This window comes from Haemorhous mexicanus, chromosome 21, assembly GCF_027477595.1.
Source record: "Haemorhous mexicanus isolate bHaeMex1 chromosome 21, bHaeMex1.pri, whole genome shotgun sequence".
NCBI classification, from domain to species: Eukaryota; Metazoa; Chordata; class Aves; order Passeriformes; family Fringillidae; genus Haemorhous; species Haemorhous mexicanus.
In genome coordinates, this window is record NC_082361.1 from 1,718,701 (window position 1) to 1,738,358 (window position 19,658).

General features: G+C 55.2%; 1 protein-coding gene across 2 annotated transcripts in view; it reads right to left on the minus strand.

The window, feature by feature from the left end:
• Positions 1–2,739: 2,739 nt before the first annotated feature.
• Positions 2,740–19,658, minus strand: part of LOC132337052 (carboxyl-terminal PDZ ligand of neuronal nitric oxide synthase protein-like) — a 28,330-nt gene continuing 11,411 nt past the window's right edge. Inside the window, exons 3-11 of one of the 2 annotated variants that reach the window (XM_059865166.1) lie at positions 10,327–10,419; positions 9,661–9,719; positions 8,113–8,221; positions 7,659–7,800; positions 7,101–7,261; positions 5,912–6,079; positions 5,085–5,262; positions 4,506–4,854; positions 2,740–4,401 (exon numbers count right to left, since the gene is read on the minus strand). In XM_059865166.1, the coding sequence (XP_059721149.1) occupies positions 3,927–4,401; positions 4,506–4,854; positions 5,085–5,262; positions 5,912–6,079; positions 7,101–7,261; positions 7,659–7,800; positions 8,113–8,221; positions 9,661–9,719; positions 10,327–10,419 (1,734 nt within the window). In that variant the 3' untranslated portion in view covers positions 2,740–3,926. The remainder of the gene's footprint in view (positions 4,402–4,505; positions 4,855–5,084; positions 5,263–5,911; positions 6,080–7,100; positions 7,262–7,658; positions 7,801–8,112; positions 8,222–9,660; positions 9,720–10,326; positions 10,420–19,658) is intronic. The other variant, XM_059865167.1, reaches the window with a different exon arrangement.

Sequence of the window (19,658 nt, forward strand, 5' to 3'; positions counted from 1 at the left end):
TGGCAGCGGCCAGCGGCGGGGCTGGCCCGGGGACAAGGTGCCAGGGCGCGTGCAATATCCACGTATTCTTTCTGCTCCTCGCCGGGTCCCCGGGGAGCCGCCGGAGGAAGTTAATGGATTAGACACACACGTTCCACTTGATTTTTATTTTTTATTGCCGTGTCTTTCCAAATGCCTTTAGCAGATGTACGAGTACAATGGAGTTGGGCGATGAGCATCCCGGCCGGGCGGGCAGCGGGGCAGCAGCCGGGCTGGAAAGGTCAATGGGGAGAGTGCTTGCGTGGGGACACCGGGACAGCCTGTCCTGGCGGGTACCGTCCTGCCCCACCGGGGCCTTGCTCCTGCTGCGGAGAGCGGGGATGAGGGCATTGCAACTCCTCCGCAGCCGGTGCTGACCAACAGCCTGAGGCTACGCAGCCCCTCGCCCGCAGGGCCATGGCCACGGCGGAGGCAGCCGGTGCCTGGAGCCGGGATGTCCTTCCCTGGGGGCTCACGCCTGTGGAAGTGGATCGTTCCACCACCAGGCTCACACTTCTGCCACATTATGCAATCTTTACCCGATACTGGGAATATGAAATAATTATTCCAAGTGATCAGATTTTAATTATGCAACACAGAGGATGATTATTGTACACCAAATTGGTGCCGAGTGCTTAGTTATGTATATGCCAAATTTAGTCTATACTATTATACCCAGTGGGTGGCCGTAGACAATCAGGAAGTAATTAGTTTTGCTGGAGGTTGTTCGCCTGCCTGGTTCGCTGTGCTGTCTGGGGAGCGTCTTGCTGCGCTCCGTGAATACCGCGGGCTCCGAGTTCAATACCGTCTTTTTGTGACAAGCTAATAAGCTGTCTGCATGGCGGCCTGTAATTAGCGCTGTCGATATTCATTTGGAAACGGAGACCGCGCTGAGCAGCTCCGCCGACGGCGCTTCCCTTTGTCGCGGCTCTGGGCTGGTCCCCCCGCACCGCCCGGGAGGGCGATGGCGATGGGGATGGATGGAGATGGGGATGGAGATGGGGATGGAGATGGAGATGGGGATGGAGATGGGGATGGGGATGGATGGAGATGGGGATGGGGATGGATGGAGATGGAGATGGAGATGGGGATGGAGATGGGGATGGGGATGCGGGCGGGGGCCGGAGGCACTCGCGGCACCCTTGGGCCCTGCTGAGGACACCACTGGCCATGAGGGTGCTGAGCCCTGGAGATCAACACCTGCCCCTCACCCACTCCTGTGTCACCCCGGCTCTGTCCTCCAGGAGGGAGCTGCCACTGGCCCCAGGTGTGGGATGTCCCCAGGGCTCTGTCCTAGAAGGCTGAGGTGGTGTGGGGTGTCAGGGGGATGGGGACGTGCAGGGGGCTTGGCCAACCCCTCCCCAGAGTCGGGGGCACTCGGGGAGCCCTGAGCATCACTGGGGTGTGCTGAGGTGCTGCATGTTTGCACCTTTCCAGGCAGCCTGGTCCTGTGGGATCTGGGCTCTTCTGCAGAGGTCTCACATGCAGAATTCCTGAAGGGCCTGGGGCTACATGAGCTGGGAGATCACTGGAGCATCACTCCCCTGAGTAGTGTTTGCAGCTGGTCAATGTTGTGGGGACACGAGGAACTGTCCACTTCTGTTGGAATGGTCTGGATCTGCTGGGTGGGAATTGTCTGAAGTATGGAGCAACTTTTACCTCTGTTACACAAAGGAAACTTTCCTCCTCTTTCTGTCGGAGATGCTCACTCCATTGAGATGATTGGCATACTGGAGAGCTGAGAAACTAAATTGTTTATACACTAATGAATAGAAGCTTGATTGCAAGATCCTGTTTGGAAAATTATAGTGCTGAATTGAAGCCGTACAATTACATCCAAAATGCTGCATATTCATTTCATCTGCTTTGCATAGAGATTAACAAGCGAGCCCTAAAGCAGACTCTGAAATTAAAGCTAACACCAGATTTAGTCACAGGTTACAAACTAAATGGCATTGTTTGATGGATATGAATCTTTACCACCTGCCTGCCTGATGATTGCTAGCAGCTTAGCAGACAGCAAAGGAAAAAGTTTCTTCCCATGAAGGAAGCATAATAAGGCTCTGGGCTGGAAGTGCCCCCTCCCCAAGCAGGCAGCCCCCCGGCAGATGTCTGCAGTGGGCCTGGGGAAGGGGCTCCCTGCTCCCCACTCTGCCATGGTGAGGCTGCACCCACTCCATGGAGGGATGGAGAAGTGGCCCTGAGACCCCACAGAGGTTCTGGGTGCTGGGTCCCTCCATTGGGGCCTCCTGTCCTGCATGAGGGAACACTCTCCGGGTCCTTGTCCCTTCTGGGTCTCTGTGCTGAATTGCCCCTGGATTTCCTTCCTCACCTTGCAAGGGTCAGGAGTCTGCAGAGGGCAGGGGTCTCTTGCCCGTTCAGGCTGCAGGCAGCCCTTGGGATCCCAGTGCTCTGGCATGCCACTGGTCCCATCCCATCCGGCTCTGCCATCTGCATTCTCCCACCCTCCATCCTCTTGCTGTGGCCAGGATTTATTTCAGCAGTATAAATGGGACCAGGAAAGAGCAAAAGGAGTGTGTGGGAAGCAGGGACCTGCCTGGTGGTGGCATCCTGGCAGGGGCTGCTCAGGGAGCAGATCAAGGGCTCAGCAGTCATTCTCAGCAGGAATCTTTCCTCTTTGGGAATACCTGGGTGTTCCCAGTCCACCCCACAGGCTCAGGACCCCCTGTGCACGGGCCCCACAGGGCAGAGACACAGCACTGGCTCTGCAAATCTGTTTATTTTTTTCTTTAAAAGTCCATTACCAAACCGCAGTGTCCTATGGAGGGGCTGGGCTGTCACTACCACACTACAGGACAGCCCAGCCGAGCTTTACAACCCCCAGCCCAGTCCCCAGCCCTCTCCTGGCTCTGTCACTGCCATGGCTGGCTCTGGGTGCATGTCCTGTCACCCCCCTCTCCCTTTAGGAGCAGCATCATGCCAGGGACAGGCAGCATGGCTGCTCCAAGTCTCCATTTCTGCTTGACACTTCCCAACTCAACTCTCTGACACTTTCCCAACACCCTCTGACAAACAACCAAGGTGGATGAGCATCACCCTGCTTCTTCCTTAAACCTTAACTCCTCCCAGGACACTCACATTTCTGAGACCAAACCCAAACCACACCGTGACACCCTCAAATCAGCACAAGGAGCAGCCTCCTGCCTGCAGCCACCAGCAGCTCGGGGGGCACGGGAGGGCTCTCTGCCCTGACCCCAAGGCATGGGGTGCACCCTTCCTTACGGGGTCACCCCCCCTGCTGCAGGCTCCCATGGCCAGCCCTGCACCCATCAGTGGCCTCAGAGGGGTGGCCCAACCCGTGTGGGCAGTGGGTGCTGGGGAGTGGGAAAAGGCACCTATGGAGGCAGTGGTGGCTTCACTGCATGGGGACACAGTGGTGGGGCTGCTGTCCCCAAAGCAGGGCTGGGCACAGCGTGGGGCTGGTGGACACTGGCAGCTCTGGAGACACCCAGTGTGGTGGCAGTCTGGGACATACCCTGGGGAGCTGGGCAGGGGAGTGACACCATGGCTGTGCTGCGTGGCCCTGCTCAGGCTGCCATGGGTGGCAAGTGATGAGCAGAACAGCCTCTCGTCCCACAGCGCTGCACCGTGCCCTGCCCAGGGCTTCCACCCTGCAGCTCCCTGGGAATTCTCTGCTGTGAGCATCCCTGGCTCTGTGAGCAGGGACAGGATGGCAGTGTGACAGCAGCGTGAGCTGGTGCTGACTGAGGCAGGGCTGGCCAGTCCCATCCTGTGGGGTGGCCTCTAGGTGGTGGGGGAAGCCATTATGTGGGACAGGAAAGGGACCTGTCTCATAGCCCGGGGACAGGGACCCCCAGTCCCAGCTCAGGGTTGTGGATGGAGCTGCTGGGGCTGCCAGCCACCAGCTACCACCTACTGTGGCCCCACTAAGAGGGGACTCTGCTGGGCCCCACAGCAGTGTCCAGCTCATCTTCGGAGAAGCTGATGTGCAAGCAGGTGTCATCTGCAGGGGAGAAGGGCAGTGAGCTGTCCGTGGGGCTGCCCAGGGCCACTAACTCCTTGGCCAGGGTCTCGCTGGCTGTTGGGTCATGGATGCTGGCCAAGGGGGACATTGGGCCACTCTCTCCGGTCCTGTCCTTGCCCAGAGCGCGCTGGCAGGCCCCGGCAGGGCCGGGCTCCGTGCTGGAGGCAGCACTCCGTGCAGGAGTCCTTGCCTCAGGGTCCAAGAGGGTGAGGGAGCTGGCAGTGATGCTGGTGAGGCTGGAGATGCTGGCACTGGGTAGGCTCAGGTGGGCAGTGCTCTCAGGCTTCACCTCCACTTCCAGGCTTGGGGAGGTCTTGCTTGACCTTTTGCGTAGGATGGGTGGTGGCGGGTTGAGCTTGGGAATGGGCGGCTGCCGCCTGAGGAGGGAAAGCAGAGAGAGGAGGTGATGGCCAAGTACATCCCTGCAGCACTCAGGGTGTTCCTGCTGCAGCTGGCAGGACACACAGGTGGCACACTCTACCTGTCCTCATCCCCTCTGGCCGTGTCCTCCGCCTTCTGCCGGCTGCTCCCGTTGGGCAGAGCGAAGTCGCCGACCTCGGAGCCCTCCACGCGCCGGCTGAGCCCATCCTGCCCCTCCAGACACTCGTCCCCCTCCTTGCTGCCGTAGCGGTGGCTGCCCCTGTCCAGGCTGACGAGGTTGAGGTAGGAGTCCCTGGGGCCCAGGGAAGGCAGCGAGCCGGGGGCCACCGGGCTGCCCAGGATGCTGGCAGGGGTGGAGGTGGATGGCAGGTGGACATCCAGGCTGTAGTGGTTCTTCAGGTTCAGGGACAGGGACTGGGCCAGGGACAGGTTTTGCAAGGAGTGGTCAACTGTGAGAGATGGACAAGGGGCATGTGAAAACCGGGGATCTCCAAGGCAGCTGCTCCCCTGCACTGTGAGGGGTGCAGAAATGCCCCAGACCCCCACAGCCTGCTGGGATGGTACTGGGAGCACTCCAGTTGTTTCCTGTGACTGAAGGAAGGCAGTGATTGTCCAGAGGGATGGAGCTGGGTGCATGCCAGCACCCCAACAACCCCAGTGAGTGTGTCACTGTCCTCACCCGATTGCCGATGCTCATCGCGGTGCTCCTCCCGGGCCTCCAGCACTGTGAGCTGCCGCACCAGCAGCGAGACGTGCTGCAGCAGGTCGCGGTTGGTCAGCAGGAGCTGCCGCACCCGGGCCTGCGCCTCGATCCGCGCCGCTGTCTCGGCCGCCAGTTGGTCCTTCAGCAGCTGCACCTGCGAGACGGGACGGGGAGATGCGAGCAGGGTCGTGCGGACGGGATGATTCGGACAGACTGATGCGGGACCGGGCGATGCGGGAGGAGCATCCCCGGGAGCGCCCGGTACCGGCGGCGCCACAGCGCCCCCTGCCGGCCCCGCCGCGCCACCCCCGAACGGTCCCCCCGAGCCGGCCCAGCCGGGGGCGGGGATGCGGCGGCATCCCGGGGCTGTGGGGGGTGTCCTGCTGTCCCCCCGGTAAGGAGAAACGCGCAGGGGATGTGCCCAGATGGGGGGCACCGGACTCCCCCCTCTGATGCTGGATTGGGGGTGGGATGGTTTCCAAAAACGGGATGAGATGGGGTGAAACGGGAGGTGGGGGCTCTACCGGGCCCTGCAACACTCCCAGAGCAGCCCGGGGCTGTGTGAGCAGCAAGCTCCGCGTCTGGGGGAGCTCAGCTGTGCTGCAAGCGATGCCGCACGTGGCGCTAAAAGCAATGCTGCGAGCTGGGCTGCAAGCGATGCTGCGAACGCTGCCGAGAGCTGCGCGACCGGGAACGCTGCCAGCACTGCTGCGAGGGCCCGGCCCGCTCCCACCTGCCCCGCCAGTCTGGCTCAGGGGGAGGAGAAGGGCTGGTGCCGCCTGAGGGGAGGGCAGGACGTGTACCTGGGCCACAGCCACCTGCGTCTGCTGCTGCTGCTGGAGGAGCTGCTGCTGGAGCAGCTGGAGGCAGTGCTGGGAGGCCAGTGGGGTGATGGAGGCTGAGGAGCAGGGGCTGCTCGGGCTGAGCAGCTGCTGGGAGCTGGCCAGGTGGAGGGAGCAGTTTTCAGCATCCTGGGCACAAAGAAATGGGCAGGTGAGCAGATTGACTGGCTCAGGCTGGATTTTGGTTCCCCGTGGCACTGACCCCAGAGCAGCAGAGGAGCCCCTGTGCTCAGGACACCCAGGGGGTGTTGAGGGGCAGCCCTGGGCTGTCAGCTCTGCACATCTGTGGGATCCCCAGGACAGAGTGTTTCAGAGAGGCTCCTTCCAGAGAGCTGGCAGAGCTGCCTTGGCTGTGTCTGGGGAGGGTGGGTCCCCAGGGCTCCCAGGAAGGAGATAGCAGGGAGTGACCCAAACACTCCACACCTTTCCGTGCTGTGGCTGCCCAGGCTGGGCGGTGTCCCGGTGCCTGGAGCATTTGCCAGTGCCAGTGGCCACTGCCCTTCCTGCTGCTGCCCTCCCCTGCTTGAGCAGGCCAGCAGGAATGTGCAGGAAAGCCCAGCCTTTGCAGGCATGCAGACGAATCCCATGGATTCGGGAGTGCTTGTCACTGCAGCTGTTTCCAGGCAGCCCTGTGAGTGTTGTGTGAGCTGAAGCAATGCCATTCAGGCCTCTGGGAAGGGCTCCCAGAGCTCTGTGGAGCACCCATTCATTAAGGTGGAACTGCTGCTGGAGCCGAACGTGCCGCGGGTGCCTGCGCTGCCAGGGCTGGGCCTCCTGGGGACATTGCTCCCTGGGCCTGGAGCATGAGGGCAGCCAGGGACTGCTGCCAGGGCAGGCGAACAAGCAGCTGCTGCAGAGCAGCACTGAGGGCACAGAAATCCAGCCTGGGGGGGTGAGAAGCCTGCTCAGCCATGCGCCGCAGCCCCCACCCTGCCTCTCGCCTGAACCCCCACCCCGGCCCTGGACACGGCCTCGCTGCAGGTGAACTGGGAGCTCAACAGCCTGTCCTGAGCAGGGAGCCAGGACGGAGAGCTGCAATGGGGTCTCCATGAAAGCACCTCCAAATCAAGCCATGATACAGTGACCCTGAGCAGAGGGCCCTCAGCAGCAGCAGAGCACATGAACTGTTCTCCAGTCCACCCCCCATTACCTGGCCGTTCTTTTCCTTAGAGGCTTGCCCAGGTTTCAGCATGCCAAGGTCCCCCCTGACACCTGGCAGCTCTCTGGGTCCCCTCTCGGACACACAGATGCCACCAGTATCGATGCCAACCTCGTCCACATCCGTGATCTTGGAGCCCTTTATCTGGTGAACTTCAAACAAGATGGACACATGAATGTGAGCCTTCCTTCCCTGCCAGGACTGCAGGAAGAGCTGGGCCCCCACAAAGGGCTGGGAGATGGGGGAAGCTCAGGGACAAGGGCCACGAGTTGCTCCAAGTCTCAGCATGCTGTGCAGGGGCAGGAGGGAGGGATGGGTTGGCCGAAGGGCTGCAGACCCTCAGCTTGCTGAATGAGGGGGCTGAGCCTGCCCCTCCCCAGCGCTCAGTAGGAGTGGGCAGGCAGGGCAGATTCCCCATGCTCCCCACCCCAAGGGGCCCAAAGCTCTCGCCCATGAAGGAGGTGCCACCTCGCGTGTCCCCACCCCAAAGCATCCTCGCACCCTGCCCTAGGGAGGGGCGTGCCCAGGCCCCTCGGGGCCGCAAGTCACCTTCCAGCGGCTGCTCCTCGGCCGATTTGTCGCTGGCACCATCAGCCTGCCCGTCGGCGTTCTGCAGGGCGTGCTGCAGGCTCAGCTTGTGGCACACCTCGAAGGCCTGTCCCACGGTGCGCACCACGCGCATGGCCTGGCTCTGCGGAGAGCCCAGAGCCGTGGGCTGCCACCGCTGCCCCAGGGGCCACCGCGAGCCTTCCCCGCCTCCCACCCGCACTGCCGCCTCTCCTCCCGTGCTGGGCGCTCCAGCAGCACCCCTGGTTCCCCACTCTGGGTCTGGGGGCTCCTGTCCCTGTGTGGAATGCGCCGCTGCCCAGGCTGGGCAGGAGGGGACAAGCACCAGGTACGCTGTTTTGGGGATACCCAGCACCAGCGCTGCCTCGGTTGCTCCCCAGGGACCTGCACCCTGTGACCCCGCAGTGATGTGGGTGCATCCCCAGGAGCATCCTACCTTCTTCTTGGATTTGAAGACGTTGCACCTGAAGGAGTTGTTGGCGCTGTCCCTGGCGATGTAACTGAATATTTTCAGGTCTTGCGAGTCATGAGAGACATAGAAAATTCTAGGTGGGAGAGAGACAAAGGGAATTCACTGAACACCACGGGGAGTCTCTGCCCTCCAGACCACCTCTGCTCTGTGTCCCCAGGATGGGCTGGCTTGCAGCCCCCAGGACTGGAGGAACGAGGCAGTGCTGGTGCATGGCCCCTCCTGCAATTTTCAAGGCAGGAGGAGATGGATTTAGAGAGCGTTTCAGGCTTGATGGAAAAGCTTCTGGTTTCTGAAGTAGGCAAAAGCTTTTTAAAGATCCTGTGGGAAAGTGAAAAAATCTATAGTCTTGGAAAGCGAGTGGCTATTTTTAGCCCCAGCAATTAACCCCTGCCCAGGCTGCAGCGAGGCAGAACTGCCTGCATGGTGGTGGCTGTCCTGCCCCTGGGGACCCAGAGGGTCCCTCCTTGGCAGTGGCAGGTGGCACTGCACAAAAGCCTCTCCCAGGGATGCTGGGTGCAGTCTGAGGATTTCTCTCTCTGCTGCTCAGGCTGACTCTCCTCCTCGTACTGCAAAACCATTTTGAAGATTTTTATATATGTTTGATTTAATTAGGTGAAAATGTGACAAGCAAGCTCAGCTCTGAATAGGGAAGAAACCAAAGGGATTCTTGAAATGTTTTTTTTTCTTCTGCTCTTTCTGTCACTGGAATTTTTTGTGTGTTGAACTTGCAGTTAGAGCAGTTACTGCCAATGTACCACATCTTGTAGTAATCTTTAAAGAAAGCCAGAGGTGAGAAGTGGGCACAGATGATGCATCAGCACATCCTTTGTTCCTTATCTCCTCACTACGGGCTCTGATCCCAAAAACCAGTGTTGGGGATCCCAGTTCTCAGGGCTGTGGGCTGGGTGCTTGTGTGCAAGAATTCACTTTGCAGATGCCAGAGCCTGGAGCACCCTGTGCTCTTAACCCGTCCCCAGGCCATGCACCACCCCTGGGGTCACTTCCCATCCCCAGGGGCTCCTGAGGCACCAGGTTTATGTTTGGGGTAAACCTCTGGGTGGGGCTTGTGGCCTTTGGAATACCTCCATATCCCATGGAAGGTGCTATGGAAAGTCAGTGCTTTCTTGCCATGTCTGTAAGGGTTAATTCCCAGCGAGCACTTACACCTTAGAGTAAGGCCCTGCTTCAGAAGCACAGGGAGAGCCATGCTCTGAAGGACAACCATGGGAAGCCTGTCTTCAGAGGCAGAATCAGAGAGAAATGCAGGTTGCAGCATCTCCAGGGTCACCCAGTCCAACCCTGTTCAAAGCAGAGCCAGCTTCAAAGCCAGATCAGTCCATCTCACTCTCCAGAATGTATGAAAAGGATTCTCCAGCAGCAGTAACTTTGTACCCTTGTTAATTTTAGACGCTCCTTTGGAAAGCCTTGGTGGAGGGATCTCAGCAGGTGGGAGGAGGGCACGGATCCCCCAGGGCTGACTGGCCCTCCCTGGCTGAATCCCCTGCCATGTACCTGTACACGGGATCGTGCATCACCACCATCTTACTCTCGTCCCAGGTCCACTCCTTTCTCTGTAAGCAGAGACAAAATTACAGTAAATCAGGTGAAAGGGAAACCTAGCAAACTGAAGGGCATGAAACCTAGGAACAGTGCTTTTGTCCCAAGCCACAATCCAGGCTGCAGTGTGATTAGATGAGCCATGGCTGTTTCAACAATATCTCAGATAAAAATAGATTTTTTTTTTTGGATCGTTTATCATATCTGATCACAGCCTTCAGGGCTGAAAATGGTCCCTAAGATTAATTTATAACATCAAATATGCAGAAGAGCTACATGCTTTGGGGAAGAAGGCTTGGAGCTGGGGCTGAGGAGATCTGGATTCAGTGTCTTGGTGGAAAGGACAGTGGGGCAAAGAGCTGAGGGCTGCTCAGACCAGGCAGCCTGGAAAAAGCTTTCTGGTATTAGCAAAAGAAAAAATGTATCCCATGAGAGATACATTTTTTGGATAGGAAAAAAATCCTCTTCCCACAGCGTAATATTCCCACTCTCTTTCCAGCAAGGTGTTGTCATTAGTAGGCTGGAAACTGGAGTGTTTTCTTGTGCAGATCCTGGGTGTTTTTTAGGAGAAGGGCAGTTTTGGTGAGCAGTGTGAGTATCCCTGGGATGGAGCAGCCTCACCTTCTGCTTCTTGCGCAGGATCACCTTCACGCCGTCCACGGACACGATGATGCTCACCTTCTTCTTCTTAATGTTCTTGGCTTTGAATTCGTACTGGGGGAAGAGAAACCCGAGTTTGAGAGAGATCTGGGGGTACCTGGGACAGTCTGTGGTGGTCAGTGCCTGGCAGGAAAATGTCAGGTGTTGGTTTAATCCCAGCTGCTGAGGAAGGTGGAAATTTGTTTTGTTCTGCTGAGAAAAACTGTTTTGGGAAGGACTTGGTGCAGTAGCTGGGATGCCAGGCAGGATCCTGGCTTTGTCAGGAGCATCCCCTGGGAGAGGACAAGTGGAGTTCAGTCCTCTGGACTACACCCAGACTGCTAATTTGGATCTGGGAAGAGTGTTCCCGATGCACTGGCCATGCCTGGTCCAGCAGGACTCTGCTCCAGAGCTCTGATGGGGAGGTGGCACCTGCAGCAAACACCGAGCAGTGACATCTCTGGTGCCCTTGTGTGTCAGCACTGCACTGCACGGGGAATACAAAATCACTCAGGAGCTGCAGGGAGGGCCAGATGGGCGAGTAACGCAATTATACCTCAGCCATTTGCATAATCACATTAACCTCTGTGGGATCAGGATCTCTGGAGAAAAACCCTGCAGGTGTCTGCAGCCTGAGCTCACCTCCATTTGTGTTAAAAATTAAACACTGACTTTTAAATGTTGCTGTAGCTGACAGTTAGAAGCATGGCAGAGCCCTTCTACTCTGGAGACCTTTGTTTACAGCACTCATCCTTCCTGCCCCCATTTTAAGCCCCATTTTTAGCTTCCAAACACAGCATTTTGATACTCCGTATTTCTTGCAGTCCCTGTTTGAAATCCACCACTTTGTCACGTTGCTTTGGCAAATCAATGCAGACTCTGATTCGTGGATGTGGATGTGGATGTGGAGGAAAAGGCAAAGCCAAGCAGCCTGAAATCTACCTAGGCCACGTAATTAGACATTTAATTAGAACTCTGATTTCTTTATACAGCTGGGGACATGCAGGGAGCAAGTGAGATGTTAATGGAGTCCAGGCACCTCTTTTGGGATGCTGAAGTTGGAGGAATGTGTGTGGCTCTGTCACCCAAACTCTGCAGAGAAGATAAACATCTTCCCCACTCCTCAGCACCCATTGTGAGCCACACCAGCTTTACAGACAGAAAATTGGGTGGCTTTCATGTTGATCAGGCTTTTGATGCTGCTCATTGAATTCTTAGCACTCTGCAAGGTTTATGGTATCAGACAGACCCCGGATTAAACCACAGCCTTTTGATCTCCCCATGAATTATTACTTTCAGACAAGCTCTTTAAAAATCTATCTCTGGTGCTCTTGCGTGTGAAGCTGGAACTAAATTAGCTGTACCCGTTTTTTATTTATGGGGAGGAGTGAGAGGAAGGGTGAGGTGCTGAGTGCATCCTGCAGGCTGCCAGGGGCCCCCGGGGGTGCAGCAGGGTCTGGGGTCAGGCAGATGGACTCGCCAGGCTCAGCACCTGAGAGGGCTTCCCCACCCTCTGCCCCTCATGCCCAGTCCCCCCAGCCCAGCTGCTGCCCCTCCCCTGTGCTCACCAAACTGTTTGTCCTTGTCTGCTCCATGAATGTCAATAAACCCGGGATAGACTGTTCTGCCCGCTAAAGAGCTGTTTATCTTTCTTTATACACAAATGGCTGGGAAAATACTAGCTGTGCTTTCCAAGAAAGAGCAATACAGTGTATTTTCCCATTGTAGCAACAGGGGTGCAATTACATTCAAACAAGGCTCTTTACTCAGAGGCTTTAAGCAAAGTCCAAGCCTGGATTTTGCAGAGATGCCTTTTCTTTCTCTCTTGGACAGAAAGGAACAATCGGGAGCAGCAGCAGTGAATCTGTGGGTGCTGCCAGGAGTGATGGCAAGACTCTAAACCCAGGGAACTCCAGCCAGCTCCCACACAGCACCACCCCAGCCTGGCTCTGTACAGGGTCCAGCTCCAGGCAGAGCTGTGCAGCACCACGAGCTGGATGTGGCCTCAGTGAGGAAGGAGTTTGTTGGCCCTTCCCTCTCCACGGAGCCAGTGCCACTGCTGCATCCCTGCTGGAGCACACAGCCAAGGCACAGCCCAGCCATGGCCAGACCCAGCTTGGCCTGAAAACAGTTAAAACTCACTGGTGCCTCAGATCTTTTCTAAAGGGTGAAACCCCTCAAGCAGCAGAAGCTGCAGCATGTCCCATGTCCCAGCAGAGGAAGGAGGAGCAGCAGCTGGGTGAGAGCCCCAAGAGGAGGGCAGAGCCCCACACTCACATGGCACCAGCTCACTTTGGACTCTCTCTGCATCTCTCCACAGAAGAGGCAGATGGAACACAGCTTCAGTCATTTAATTGCTTCCTATCAAGCAGGAATCAGTATTTTAATGAACTGATTTATATAAGGACAGGAAGGCACATGGGAAAAGGCACGCTGAGACAGCTGACTTTCTCCTGTAGAATGTTCAGGCACAACCCAACCTTTATCCTGGCACAAGGCTCCAGGCTGACCTGTCACTGCTGTCACAGCACAGTCACTGAATTTCTTCAGCACAGACTAGTAACTGAATTTCTTACTATTGAATTGATGGGATTTTTCCCCCCAGATTTGTCAAGGTTACGACAAATCCAAACCCACACAGGAACATTTCTCTCTGCTGCCTTCCACAATTCAATTGTTACTCTCCTGTTATTTGTGCTGTTCTATGGGGAAAAGCTTTCTGGATGCTAAAGGATCTGGAGTTGCCCCTACAAGTGGCAATACAGCAGCCTGGCAGCTTTCTTAACTATGGAGACAAAATGGGACATTTTATAAAAAAATGCAGGTCAAACAAGGGTAACAAATTTCATTTATTTTAGCAGTGTCATTAATTCTCTATCTGCTGTGTTTGACCTGGAATACATTCCACTTCTGCTCTTAAATCCCTGTGTTCAAGACTTTGCCTTTCCTACGGTCCCACACACTGCTGGCATGAAATATTAACTTACCCATGAGCTAAAGACTGTATGACTAGAAATGTTAATGGCGCCGTGTGATGCATATTTCATTGGATAATTCCACCCAAGCAGATATAAATTACACATGCAGTTACCAGCTTCCATCTGCTGATGAAACTTGGGCTAATGCACATTGGAAATCATGTGCAGTTTCCAGCACTAGGAACAACCTGCATGAATACAGTTATTCAAGGAAGCAATTCTTAATGTGATTAATTACTGAAGGTATCAGGGCCTTCATTATGCAAATGAAAACTGTCATAAAATAGAGAGTTTGCAGGTCTTGGAGGCAGTCTCTTCTTCCAAAAAATGCATCTTCTTCATTAACAAGGAGCAGCAAGGCCAGAACGTGCTCCTGGCCACGGTTCAAATGGTGTTTTAAGCTGTATTAAGGGAAATCAAAGCAGAGGCTCTGCAGGTTTTTGAAGCTGGAGTATGTCAATGCCCCCAGTCACAGCTGGGTATGGACTTATTTGCATGCCCATAGGAAGATGCCACAGGCTTGGAAACCAGTGACTTCTCCCTGTAGCTGTAAATTCCTCAGCCTGCTGTCCTGCCCTGGCCTCCCCATGGCCCATCCCGGCCTGGCAGGCTGCAGGATCGATGTGTCCATAAACAACCCCAACAATAGCCTGTCCCAGCCCCTTCCCCAGGCTGGCCTTCCAGACAGACACAGGGAGCATGGCAATGAGGAGTGGGAATGAGCTCAGCTCTGCCCCCTGACTGACCGGCTCCGGGCAGGGACCCCCAGCCCCTGCTCCCTTCCCCTTCCCTTCTTCCTTTACTTTCCCTTCCCTTCCCCTTCCCCTCTCCTTCCCCTGGTACTGTACGAGTCCCATTTCAGGATTTAAAGCCATGATGAATCCAAGTATTTCCAGCTCAGGAATGTAATTAATTTCAAACCAGCTGACCTGCACGGGGTGAGGACAGGGTGTTATCTGGGCTGCTCTTTGAACTACCCACGCTTGGAGTGCTGCCCTTGGAGCTGATGCTCTGGAAAACTCCGGAGTTCTCCCAGCCAGTGGGGCTGCCCTGGAGCTGACAAACAAGCAGTGTCCATCCCCACACCTCACAGGCTGCTGGCTGCCCATGCTGATCCCCCCTTCGGCATCACATCCACCTTCCCGAGGTCACTGCCGGCCCCTGGGGCTCTGTCTGGAAGCGCATTCCCCGTGTGCCCTTGGGAAGCAGGGGCCCGTGCCCCGGGGCTGCTCTGAATGGGCCGGGCATAGCCTGGGCTGTGCTGCAGTAGCTGGGCAACACGGACACAAAAGCGACGCAGGAAGCGGCAGAGACCAGGAGTGCACCTCCTGCCCAGTGGAAAAATGAGAATTTATGATCCTTGGAAACATAAAACTGCTCACTGGAAAGCAGAAACCGAAAAGGGAGTACAATAGGCAAGGAGAATGCTGGCAAAGTACTCAAAGTCTTTTTTTCTCATTTAAATGAGCTCCTTCCACCATCCAGCAAGCTCTCTGTAGATGCTGCAGACCACTTCCCCAGCTATCACAGGCCTGCTGGGTTTCTGGGAGTCCCTGGAAGGGCAGCAAGGAAATGTGGCCTCAGTCCATCCCAAAGGATCCCTGGCTGCCCTTGGCCAGGGGCAGTGAGGTTGCTGCCCTGGCTGCAGCAGCTGGAGGCTGATCACGTCAGGGGAAGAAGGAGTAAGAGCTGCATTTTGTCCAGGTCTCCTCTGACACCTAAGGAATCCACCTTCAGAGCATTCTGATGGACATGGCAATACAGGCCTTCCTCTTCATCCCCCTTCTCCTCATTTCCAACAGATTTTATCCTTGGGAGGCCCCAGACTGCTGAAGTCTCAGACAGCCCTTAAGGATAACTCAATCTTTCCACCCTAAGGTGACAGGGCAAAGGACGTGGCAGGAGTTCAGACATTTCTCTGTGCCAGTCAAAAGGATGTGGAGGAAAAAGCAGAGTTACACCCATGGGGCTGAGTGGGGCTCCTGCAGGTGATGGGAGCTGGTGGGAGCCCAGGGCTAGCAGTGGCTCTTTAATTAGTCTTTGCCACTTCTGAAAAACCACAGACTGTCCTAGAACAAAGCTTCTTCTCCTGCTTTTAAGAAAGGGTGGGACAAAAGCAGCCTTTTCATTGCCTCCTCCCTGTGGAAGAGATAGTGCAATACTGCTGAGCTCCATCCTGAGAGGCACAAGCAGCCTCACAGCCCAGCACAAGGTGACATCATCTGGCCTTTGGTGCCTCTCTGACAAAAGCCCCATTGTGTGTCTGTCACTTCCAGGAGCTCCCTGCTGTCCCCAGGTTTAATGGGGAGCTTTCCCACACACGGCCCTTCAGTTCTTGTCTTGCCAGGGCAAGCCAAGCCCAGCTCACGGGGAAGCTGGGTTTTATTTTCCTCCCTACCTCTATTCACTTTACAGGAGGAAACAAATTACCTTTTCCATCTGCAGTGCCTTGGATGATTAATTAGCAGCAGTAATGAAGTAGTGTTTCGGGACCCCACCCCAACAGGAGCATGAAAATGTCCCTACCTGAAAAAGCTGCTAGGTTACTGCAGATAAAAAGTGCTAATTTCATTAGAAGCAGGTCAGATTTACCTGAAATAACCCTGAGAAGTGAAGCTGCAATTAAACACTGCAATATCTTCAAGTAATTCCACATTCCCCTACAAACATCTGTGTCACCCTGCAGAGAAGGGCCTGGTTTAGTGCATGTTTCATATCCTACTTGCCCTCCAGTCTAGTATGTAGGACAAGAGGCAAGTTAGGAGACTGGATTGCTTTAAACCTTCTCCATCAAGGTTCACACAACAAAGCTCTGAAGAGCAGGAGCCAGGGCTCTGCAGCAAGCTCAGAGCTCCATGAAAAAGCCCCCGACCCCCTGCATGGCTGTGGGAAGGTAACAGAGTATTTTCTATGTCTGTTTCTCACTCACAAAGCAAGGACATTCATTTTCTACTTCATTCATTCAGTTGTTCTGGTTACAGCCAGCCCCTGCCAAGTGACAGCTACCCAGCACCTCGCTGGCAGGGCCAGCCCAGCAGACACTGCTCGTACAGACAGGAGCAGGAGGCAACTGAGGATTTCTGCTGCCTGCTCCAAAATTCCTGGTGCACTTTCAGTCCCTACCCACCCCTCTGCATGAGCCTGACAGGCCACGGCAGGGGAGATGCTCCTGGCTCACTTCCTGCTACTCTGGTTGGGCTGTGCAGAGAGGGAAAAGAGGAGCTGGTGTGCTCAGAGGCAGGGGTGATTAGCAGGGCTGCTTTGCTCTATCTCTGCAAGTTGGTGTTTATTGCTTGCTTGGAGAGGGAATAAAAGGCCAATTTTGCTCTTCTGTGGCTTTTCAGAGGTGTGTTTGGGATGCTGCTCCTCAGGAGAGCAGAGCATTGCTCAGAGCAGTTTGTGGCCATGGGAGCCAGGCAGGGCCTGCCACTGCAGAGCGTGGGGCAGGGGCTTGATGAGGGTCCTGGCAGGGACTCACTGGCACAGCACAGAGATGGGGAGAAAACCGAATCCCAGTGCCATGTTCAGGCTCTGGCTAAGGCAGGCACTGGGATTTTAGGCCTCTAAATAATGCAAGACTTTGTGTTTATGTAAGGATGCTATTTTAGTGCAGGTAGTCCAAGGGAAGGGGGATGGCAATCCAGAGGGAAAGGCAGCCAGAGCAGGCTGGGAGCCACACTCTGAGTGCAGGGGTGGAGAGGGAATGTCAGTGCTCCTGACACCTGGGGCAGGCACAGGAGGTTCAGAGGAAGAGGCAGAGAAGTGCCCACGTGTTCAGATAACCAAGTGAACCCAGCCCTGGCTCCCAACAGGGCCAGGTGTGACCTGCTGGGGTTCTCCATTTCCAGCCCTGTGCTGCTCTGCAGCCTCCTCCTGAAAGCCTTGGTGACTCCAGGGAGCTCAGCATGTCCTCCCAGGGTGGACACCTATCCAAAGGAGAAGGAGCAATCTAGTTTGCTGTTGAGAATCTGGAGAAGCTGCATCTGCATGACTAACACCTGCTCTGTGTAAATGCTGCAGGGAGGGAACACCTCCTGGCTTCCACACTTGCTATCACACCCCATGTGCATCTTGGGTGCTGTCCTCCAGCTCTGTGTCTTGCCATTTCTCCTAGCCACCTACTAGGGAAGAAATTAGCATTTCCTTTGCATATCCACAGCAGAGTCAGGAAGCTGGACTTGGCACCTTTATCTTTGAGCAAGCAGAATCCAAGCTAGAAGGAGAACTTGATCTCTATTTGCATTCAGAACCAGCACTTGATCACAAACTAGAGCAGAATGACAATGGGGGGATGCTGAGTGTGCTGCTGGGTGCAGACCAGGCTTCAGCACTCCTTTGCTAGGTGCAATCCATCTCTGTTCTCCTGCAGGGCCAAGAGCTCTTTGTTAGCTCGAGCCCTGGTGCAGCTGAACCTTTCCACAGCTCAGTGCCATGAACAGCCTTGCTATGTACTGGTTTGAGACACTCAGGGACAGAAATAATCTGCTTTATTGCCAGGCAAGGAGACTTTTTCTCTGTAGCTGTTAATACTATCGATCTCCAGCAGTTCCACTTGAGCAAACATTTCTTACAAAAGCCCAGTGACTTATAGCTGACCTCCAGGTGTGCACTGAAAGGATGAGCATTACCCAGATGTGCAGCCCTGAGCAGAGCCAGGCACAGCACAGCTCCCACACTGCTTCCCTCCAAGTGGGCCTTGCTTAGAAATTACTGAGTGCTCATAAAACTGCAGCTCCTAAATTTAATGGGAAGTCTCTGGGTTCTCCTCAAATCATCCATGAAACTTCACTCCAATTTGGAAACAAGACTGCTACTGTAAGAGAAAGAAAATTCAAGTCTAATTGTGTCATTTCCAAAACTCCAGAATATTAAGCAGTTCAAGGACTCTATTAGCCTCAGGGGAGCTACTGAGATTAGTGAATCATGATGAGAGAAAAGCCTGGGTTTAGATATGGAAATTATGGAAAAAGAGGGTTTTATGCTCTCAGTATTTATTGTCACTGAGGTCTTGTCACCAAAGCTGTACCAGAACATCATGGGCTCCTCTCTCCCTGCAGTGCTGTCCCCGTGTCCCTGGGCTTGCAGTGGTGTCAGCAGGAGGTGTGAAGTGTGGACATCAATGCATCCTGCACTGCTCACACTCAGGCCAGTGATTAACCCCAGACAGAGTCCCTGCCCCAGCCCACAGCTCCTGCCACCAGCTGGGAACCAGGAACAAGCAGCAGACCAGCACTGCCCTGGGGGCAACAACATGAAAATGGGAAATGTGCCTGGGATGGAAGTTTGTGCCCTGGAATCATTAACAGGGGAGCACAGGCTGCAGCAGGACTGAGCAGGTCCATGGTGCTGGGGGATCACTGACCCTTGAGTGCTCCATGAGCCATGTGTGGCTCTGCAGCAGGAAAAGGACACTCAACAGGTGGCAACTGGCATTTGAGCCTGAAGGGTACCTGTGTGCCTTACACCCTCCTGAGGCAGCTGTGACTGCCTCATCCTACACCACACTGCACCTGGCCTGAACATGTCCCTCTGCTCTTCTTCATCTGACAAAAATAATCTGATTTTTAGGAAGAAAAGCCTGGAGCTCAGAGGGTTTGGTGGGATTCCAGGGAGCACACTGGACCTGGCTGTGCAGAGAACAGGGTGACCTGGGGCCCTGGCCTGGGATGCTCCTTCAATGCACAGGGCCACATCCTGCCCTCCAGCACAGCTACCCAGGCAGGATCTCTGCAGCAGCAGTGACAGAAGGATGGAGGAAGTGGGAAGTGACTCAGGTGTCCTGAAAGCTGTCAGGCAGCTGCCAATTAGTCCAAATAACCCATCTGGTCCAGGGAAAAGACATTTAAATAATGTCTAATCACTGCTGCAGGAAAGAAAGAAAACCATTCCATAATGCCTTTAAAAAAATCCCTGCTCCCTCACCAAAGCATCCTTCCTTCCAGGGAGCCATTCAAGACTTTTATCCTTCAGATTTATCACACTGTTATTTGGTCAAAACATGAAGTAGCTTGTCAAAGTACAGAGTGAAGTAGCACGGATTCTGTCTGTCCTCAGGCCTCATTCAGTACAGAGCAAAGGCAGATTGAAGAAAGCAAGCGTAGCACCAAGCTATTGTTAGCAAATCTTATTTTACTGGGCTGGGTTTGGCTCTGTGGTCCCATCCCTCGGGGTCCCTCTCCTCAGAACACTGATCAGTGAAGTACAAAGGGGCTTTGCATGGGACAAAACCAAGGCAACCCCCACAGGGGCACCCACTGCTGTGCCCTGGCTGCCTCCTCCTGTGCCCAGCACAGACTCCACCTGAGAACCAGAGCGGCTCAGGCAAAGCATGAGGAT